Consider the following 8,691-nt stretch of genomic DNA (forward strand, 5'->3'; position numbering starts at 1 on the left):
AATTCATCGATCACCATTTCCGGAATGTCCCCACTACTATCACTGCAAGAGTCAGCTTCCACGTGTATATTACCACCTTCCATCACCGTCGACGACCCCGCTTGCTCACCGGTTTCCGAAAATTCACTCTCAGAACTGCCACCTACCACCGCGTTTCCGCTTTTGAAACTCGCCAGAGGATATCCTATAGCATATGCGATGGCGCATGACAGCTCTTCCGGAAACAGGTCTGCCCGCACCCTATTTATTGAGAGGGCGAGGTAATAGTCCATGCACTCACGAACATCTCGAAGGCAGGTTGCCACATCAACATTCGTCAAATACATCTTCTTACAATTGTCGAAAAATAGCGCTGCCATGTTTTCACTTTCCTTTTCCCCGTTTGGCACATAAGGAAAAACAGGCGTCATCCTACTTTCATGATCTGTAAAAAGTGATGGTGGAATTTCTTTTACCGACTTGACGGTAAGCTCACGGAGACATAAGGCGAGCTCTACGGGGGTCACCGCTGTGGCATCAAATATTGTGAGGTTGGTCTCAAGGAACATACGTTCGTTAAAAAATATAAATGCCCGGTCTCCATATTTATTCTGCCTTTTCCTTGCCAACACAGATGTTGCCGCTAGTTGACAGTGTTTGTCATCCCAACAAATAATCTCGGGTTGGCCTCCACTCCTTTTACTCCGGTACTCCAAAGAAGCGATCCGTGGATAAAGCGACCAAAGAACAACCAAGCGGATCAATCCTAGATTGTCAGAATGTCGAGAAGCAAATTTCATTGGATTTTTCGTCCTCCGTAGCAACGCAGAGTTCTCAACAAAACGTAGCAGCTGGTTTTTCGTGCGACTTATGGACCGCAGCACCGCTTGATCAGCGAAATTATGTATTGCATATTCTGGACTGCACCCAGAACGTTTCCACCCATCAAAGAGTTTAAGGACGGACATGTGGTCCGAAAGAAAACCGTTGTCAATGGCGTCAACCGCTTTCTGGAGGTCACCCCTTTGATTGGGTGTATTTAAAAAGGGTGATTTCCCCGAAAGGAAGGCCGCGATTGTCGCAACCGGATCCAAAACACCAAAACAGGCAGCAGCGAGCAGCATTTTGCCCAATAACGGATGAACAGGCAACCTTGACAGCGCTCTACCAAGACTCGTCAACTGTTCAGCTTCAGGCGTGAACGCACCAATATCCTTCAAGAAATTAGTGGCATGTTTTGTTGAATATTCTGAGGGCACGTCAAGTGCACGGCTGAGAACCTCTACGCACGTTTCCTCTGGTCTTAAAGCCTTTGCAAGCAGGCAAACTTCCTCCAAGGGGGTTCTCATTATTTCCGGTGGGAGAAACTCAGGTAAAGCCTCATAGGATGACCGCGGAAGGAGGTGAATACACACACCTGGTCGGCAACGCCCGGCTCTACCACGACGTTGCAAGCCGTTGGCTCGGCTAATGAATTCTGCTGTTAAGGCCGACGTGTTTGCTGCGGGATCGTAAGATGAAACTTTCGTGAGGCAACTGTCAACAACATAGACGATGTCGTCAATTGTTATACTCGTCTCGGCTATGTTAGTTGAAAGCACTACCTTCCGGTAGCCTTTGGGGGCACGGTAAAACACCCGCTGTTGTTCTTCCGCGGTCAGACTAGAATGCAGCTGTAGGACGGACAACTCCCTGGACAAATTTGACATTCGAATCATGTTTGCCACACGAGATATGGCCTGCCACCCCGGAAGGAAAACCAGTATACTCTCTGACAGATGTTGGGAACTTCTGTGAATATATCCTATAAGCTTAACCACTATGTCGTACGGTACATGGGCCTGTGAGTCAAAGTCCAGTTTCGTGTCAACGGTTTCTTTTATCTTTTCGTACACCGAGCGCTTTGCCATATCTTCAGTGTTGTTACCCGTACTCTGCATTGAAAGTGCATTATTTGGCAATTTCATAGAAGCAAGTGTTGAAAGTGGCATTTGGAGCCACTGTAAGACATCTTCCATGTAACATTCTCTCACGGGATGCAGTGTCCCTGGTATCTTGATAACTGGTATTGTTTCACCAACGGTAACGCCTGAAAAGTACGATATTATTTTCTCAACTTGTATTGTGGCGGACATGACGACTACCTTTATGTGGTTTGCATAGGCCCCTGGATTCCGCCGCTGATCAATAATTCGGTCGCGGAGAAGTAACAAGCAAAAATCTGTTTCAACGTCCCTTTCGTGCACCTCATCCACAATGAGACAAGAGACATCGGAAAGCTGTGGATCCGTGCGTAGACGACGCAGGAGGATTCCAGTGGTCATGTAAACAATTCTCGTTTCACTGCTTGTTATGTTGTCAAATCGGATGATATACCCACAACTGTTTCCACACGCTTCACCACGCTCCTCAGACACCCGCTGTGCAACGGAAAGGGCGCTGACCCTTCGCGGCTGGGTACACACTATCTGTAGATCTTTGTTGAATATCCCTGCATCGTACAACATTTGAGGTATTTGAGTAGTTTTACCGCATCCTGTGTCACCACTAATGACAACGATATCGCTTATCTTTACAGCATTGAGAATAGCGCCCTGTTGTCGGAAAGCAGGCAATGTTGCCCTGAACCTTTGCAACTCCGCATACCGGTGGCGGGGCACTTTGCTAGTCGGGACGTTCCCCAACCCGGGTTGCACGACGGTTAACTGTCGACCCCCCTGGCGCTGCTCTCCCCTCAGCTTCAAGTCGCGGAACATCCGCTTAAGGAGTGGCCCCACCAATAGATTGATGTTCGAAACTTTAGGTCTGATGTATTCATCAGGAAGCCTCTGAGCCCCTTGGTAACCCTCTGTCCTCACTCGAACCCCGTTAGCAATCAAAAATTGCCTTCCCTGTTCTTCGCTCGTTTTGTTGAATTTTCTTAGCGTCAGGAAACGCTCGTTCTGCGACCCTGAAGATTCATGGAATAAACCAAAAGTGTGGGCGAACTTATGCACCTGCTGGCGACCTGCAGCAGACAGTGTTGGGGGGAACGAGAGCTCATGAGCGGTGGGATCGTCCACAAAGGCCTTTACCATACTTTGAAGGTGCTTTTTCAGACGCTTAAAATTCTCAGGGAATCCAACACCTTTTTGATTGTCTACAATGTCCAACACGCCGCGCTTTGTGTCGGAGTTATCGGACGCAAGCATATTCTCGCACTTTTGTCGAGAATCATTTCCCCTAGGTAAGGAATTGGTGAACTCCTGCTGAACTGGAGCACGTGGCAACAAAACGGGCGGCCACCAAACACCACCGGGCATCGGAAGTGGATGACCGTACATCGGGGCAGGTGGGAAGAAGCCCGGTGAGCACGCAGCCCTAACGGAGGCATGGGGCAACATTTGTTGCAGTTGTGAGGCCTGAGGGCTGCCACCCATCGGGAAGCGACGTATGTTCGCATCAACTGTTTGATGCTTCCCGCCTTCGCATCGCTTCTGGTTCATGACAGGACCAGTATCTATAACAAGAACAAAGCAAGCAACGAGCCTCTGCGCGCCTTCCTTTCCTTTAACAAGGGGAAAGGATCAGAAAGGCAGACAAAAATTCAGCAGAATTCGAATGAAAACAGAGGGCAGATGTTGGCGGTGTCACAAGCAGACGCGGTAAAGAACTTATCACAACAGCTACACAATTAGCGCTCGATACACACGAGAAACACTCACAAGTCGTCTAGAACATCGTTCTTTCCCTTAGTGGTTTGACGCTGGTTGTACTCCTCGACGGCATGTTGTAGCTCTTCCAAAAACAGTGTGTCATTTAAAAAATCTTCCAGCGTTCCGTTTCGGCGAGCGTCAGACGCAAGAACCTCATGTAGCACAACCTCTTCCTCGACACCTTCACCAGAACTATAGGAAGTCACAGTTATCTCGAGGGCAGCGATGTTTCCGTACATCCAACGGCTCATGCCCACGTCTATAGCAATCACGCTGCCTCCACAAAAAGTTTCCACTCTCCCTGAGCGTTGGGGAGTGTGACCCACAACCACCCGTTTTACCCCCAGTGAAGCGAGCGTTTTTTTTGTATCGGCACAACGACCATTTGAAGCATCAAGGAACATCTTTCGGGACCACAAAGGACCGGTTGAACCCAAAAGGATATGACCAAAATTTTTTGTACGTATCGCCTGCTTGGCTTCCCGGTTTAGCCTCTCAATTCCATCGGAAACAACATGTTCGTCAATGCCAGCATGAACAAATAAGGTATCGGCGACAGCATACGCTACTGTGAAATTTTCTAAAATAAATCCTCCGAACGTGCCGTCGAGTTCAAACGCGCGCTTGCGCAACGCCCTTGTCAAAAACCCACCCATAGATTTTGAATGGACATAATGAAAGTGACCCTGAAGATTTAGAAGCTCGTGATTTCCCATAAGCAGAACTACTTTGTCATCAGTGTAGTTCGTGCGCACCTCATTAAAAAGCGAAACAGCCATCTCAAGTACCTCCAAATCTTCCTCACCTCTATCAATCAAATCTCCAGTTTGTATTAGGGTTGTCCGCAATCGTGTGCCGTATTCCCTAAAGAAGTTACCTTCCTTAGTCCCCCATCTGGGCTTCCACACCACTTGTTTACTACTGTTAGAACGTAGGCTAATGACGCCGGACATCTCAAGGATTTGCCGAAAACGCTCGGCATCTCCATGCACATCTCCGACGGCCACAATACGGTGTATTTCAATGGGAATGACATTCCTGCTAAGGGGGTTTGCGTCTACATTAGCACAACATCGTATGCCCAAATGTGCAACCAGAACTAGCGAAATTAACAAGTATTTCCCCACCATTAAAGACGGCTAAAGTATTAAACTGTCTGGTACACAACACGATATTTTGTGTCAATACGAAACACCTTAGATATTAGAAGTCGAGAAGGACATCATACGAGAACTGAAGGCAGGAGAAGGTTGAAAACACAAAAACAGCCCACAATCAGACAAATACTGAGTGAACAAGGCACCATTAGCACAGTTCGTAATGTCCTTAACGTAATAGGGATGACTCCTTTGCTGACACAAACACATGGTCGAAGACAAATCATTGCACAAGATGTGCACCCCTGGCACTGGAAAGGCGCTAGTGCAGTTACCTGGACTGGGGCTCTCTCTCTCCCCCCCCAAACGAAACCAAGTTGTTGAGCAGCATCAGGTGTTGAGACTCACACACTCATTATTGTTCGGATGCTGGCACATGTCCATAATCACAAATAATAAAAAAGTTATCTGTCACCACCTTCAGAGGCCATACCTGCCGACATTTGTTTCCTCATTTTTAAAAAGTTCCCTCGACATAAAAGGAGGATTTAAGCACGGAGGTGTTGTTACAATTGGAGCCGGGGCTAGTTGCACCCGGCTCGAAAGTGATGTGACCGACAAACCTCCGACTACGGCCCTCTTATGCAAACAAAGCACCACGGGCATGGTACAAGTAGTCAAGTGAAGCTCTAACAATAACAATCATAATAGAGTATTACTGTATCTATTTGGTTCTTCGCGAGACTCTCGGCATCACTTGCGAGCACAGAAAAACAAGCGGAAACCCATAGCATTCTCAGCATTTAACATGCTTCCAAGGGCGGATCTTTTGATGTGCATTCATTTAAATAAGAAAAGATCCCAGATCGTGCGTTCATGACACATGGTGACGTTGGCAATAGCCAGCTAAGCCGGAGGACATGGTTCATTTTTGTATTTCGACCCTTTCAACTTAAAAAAGAATTAGCACTCTATGACCGCGGCTAATCACGGCGAAAACACAAATTCATTTCATTTGATTCATTTCTTAGCGCGCTCTTCACCCATGCGCCCCCACCTCTGCGCCACTCCCATTTCGCACTATTCTTAGTGGTGTAAAGGTTGTGGGGGTGGGTCGTTCCCCAGCAACACATCCTGGGCTTACAAACAGGGTTATGGGCTAAAAATGCACTCCACCGACCGTGTGAACCGAATCAATTGCCCACAGCTCGCCGGAAGTTTGCAGCTTCCGACGGAACTTGCAAACGGAGAAAGCCGTCCGGACGACAACCAGTAAATATGTCACTAGGGGCGGACAAACAAATAAGTAAAGGTTTCTACCACTTTCATTCACTTTCCACCCCTTTCCCCACCGCGTTGCTCAATCTGTCATTATATCAATATCCGGCATCACCTGCACAGCGACGAGATGTGCTCAACACCGTTACACTTGACGGATCGCAGTGACACGGGTGATTGACTCTCGAGCTCGCAGTTGGTGGCATTAGCGGCTGTCCCGCGTTATTGTTCACTAAACGGGGTCACTGATCTCCCTGACGCTCCTATCAATACGCATCAGAGGACAGCGTACATCGGCCTTCTTTTTCTTTGGAAACGGAAAAGGTAAACGAGGAAAGAACGAAGATGATAAAATCTGCGGGTTCGCAAGTGGATTTATGGAGCAGAACCAATTTGCTGACCTTCAATATTGTTCACCTCCTACAGCAAAGCGGAAACGGCATTACATCTCCTGCCTTAGCTATTCAGTGAGAGTTTGTTCCACTACTGGTGAGAGAATGGATCATTCCATTGTTCTCCCTTGTTGTGTATGATGTAGTGCGCTTATTTGTTTTTCGAGACACCCATTCAATTGATACCTTTTTAGGCGAAATAATCGTTTCAATCTTTAGCAACCTTACTTTGATGCTTTCTCTTCCTCCCTCTTGCTATTCTTTTCGTTGCAGTCAAGTGATCACGCGGAAAATGAATCGATTGATGCAGGGCTTTTGTTTCAGTTGCAGCCGGCTTTGCCTAAGCATGGTGGCATGAACAATGGAGCGACAACACCTCTTTCACGTCGTGTGCACTTCGACCGTACATTCTCTGAACTTTCGTTGCATTTCCCCTTCTTTATCAGTGAACAATTCTCACCATACGCTTGACTGGAACATTTTGGAGGTGATAGTGTGATGTTACGCAATACACAGCCGAATCCAAACACTCTATTAGCGTTGGGCTCGTGTTAACGGCTTCCGGTGAACGATCAGTACTATCTGAATATCACCCTCGGGAAGCTGATCGAGAGTGTTGCCATGTGCCACAGCAGTATAATATCCGTATTTCAGGCAGGTTCTTCCCCCTTTCGTTTGTGCAGGTAACGCAAAGAAGTGTTTCAACCCTCTTTCTAGAAGGTGTGTCAGAACATTTCTTTGCGTACTTGTGGTGTCGGGAGAACACGACCCGCCGGAGTTCCTCTGTATGTTTTGGAAGTGATGCCCTCCCCAGAGTGTTTTGTGCTTCCTATTCTCTTCTATACCACCACAACCGTGAAGTTGTCGATGTGCCACGCCAGGCGTAACCGCGGCATAATGTTGCTCTCGCTATTCTTTCCCTCTGTTTTTTCACTTTACCATTTATTCTGCAGAATGAAAAGCAGCGAATCGTTCCGTTGGTACTGCCTTTTTTGTTGCTAATTTTGGTGCGCATTTCTATATACGTCGCGACCCTCCCTCTCCACTACTGTGGGGCCCTTTTTTTTTGTGACAGCAATGAAAGAGACAATGGCTCGGCGAAAATTGTCGTTCTCCTTCGGCTTTTTGGTCGCTCCATTACAGTGCGGAAAACCGTTGAAAATTCGCTTTCAACTGCCATACCTTCCGCACGGCAACTGCATGTTGCTTTGCCTGTTCCAAGGAAATAATCCATCGTTAGTTCCTCATTCCTCAGTGGTATTGAGGTTCTGGTCCTTGGTGAATCGTCCAGCATTTCCATTTCACCTATCTAAACATGCCAGTCAAATTTCCTGAGTCTTATCACCTTTCTTATTCTTTGCGCTTTTCATCACCTATGGCATCTGCTTTCAGCACCCAGATGCTGCACAATCGGAGGAGGACATCCTCGCTAACAAGAGGTATTCAACTTTACGTGGTTTCTCCAATCTGTCAAAATTATCGTAACGCCCCCCCCTTTTCATTGCGCTTTTACACCTGGCGTTCCTATAGGAAAAGCTGCCTCTGCATCTGCTCAAAGAAGATGCTTTTTTACTTAGAGGGATAGGGAGGGGGCTAACACTCTCCTGAATGCAACGCCTGCTCCAGTTATGAGCGTGGCTCCTTTTTGTATGGCCTCCTCATTCGCTGCCTTTGGCAAAGCAGACATCGTGTGTGCAGCTTGCGCACGCATGCGACCACGAATATTGCGGTGTGGAGGTGACGGCAAATACTAACGGAAAATCGCGGCACAGCAAATTTCCCCATTGCGTAACACGTCAGCGATGTGACCCGATCTCAGTGATCCCTCTCTCCAACCCTGCTCTATAGGTGAGACGGCCCCAGCCGCAGTAGTCTTCGTGGTTCTTTTGTTGCCCCCTTTGTGAACTTCACTATTTCGAATGACTAAAGCACTAGGCTAATTAGCTTCGGTCACTTCCCCCTACATTTTCGTAATCCGTGTGGAGGTTATGGGCGTCGGCACGCCTGATCCCAAGGCACACAAATCTCTTTTCCTCAGTTAATACGTCCAAATAGTGTTGCGTTAAGCACTGGGTGACACACCCTACTCGTTACTCTTGCATATCGTCGACATTTTCCAGATCCATGTCATTGGGCGTGGTCGTGGGATCCTCTGAAAAGAGCCTACCGCGAAACTCCGAAATGCTACCTCGTCTTCTGTTGAGGGATTACACCCCAACCGTGTATAAGATTGGCATCTGAGCCAACCCT

At 47.6% G+C, this 8,691-nt stretch overlaps 2 protein-coding genes across 2 annotated transcripts in view; both read right to left on the minus strand.

Annotated features, from left to right (window-relative positions):
• The window catches only part of TEOVI_000277700 (ATP-dependent DEAH-box RNA helicase, putative), a gene marked incomplete at both ends in the record, with an annotated part of 3,741 nt that extends 277 nt beyond the window's left edge, over positions 1 to 3,464 (minus strand). Inside the window, one exon of the mRNA XM_067225798.1 lies at positions 1 to 3,464. Within this exon, the coding sequence (XP_067081899.1) occupies positions 1 to 3,464 (3,464 nt within the window).
• A 215-nt stretch (positions 3,465 to 3,679) lies between these two features.
• TEOVI_000277800 (kinetoplastid-specific phospho-protein phosphatase, putative) lies at positions 3,680 to 4,804 on the minus strand (the record flags this gene model as incomplete). The annotated part of the gene is made up of 1 exon (XM_067225799.1): positions 3,680 to 4,804. One exon carries the CDS (start codon positions 4,802 to 4,804, stop codon positions 3,680 to 3,682), a length of 1,125 nt encoding a protein of 374 aa, XP_067081900.1.
• Between the last annotated feature and the right edge of the window lie 3,887 nt (positions 4,805 to 8,691).

The sequence above is a fragment of the Trypanosoma equiperdum genome (assembly GCF_001457755.1).
Source record: "Trypanosoma equiperdum strain OVI genome assembly, contig: ctg_607, whole genome shotgun sequence".
NCBI classification, from domain to species: Eukaryota; Euglenozoa; class Kinetoplastea; order Trypanosomatida; family Trypanosomatidae; genus Trypanosoma; species Trypanosoma equiperdum.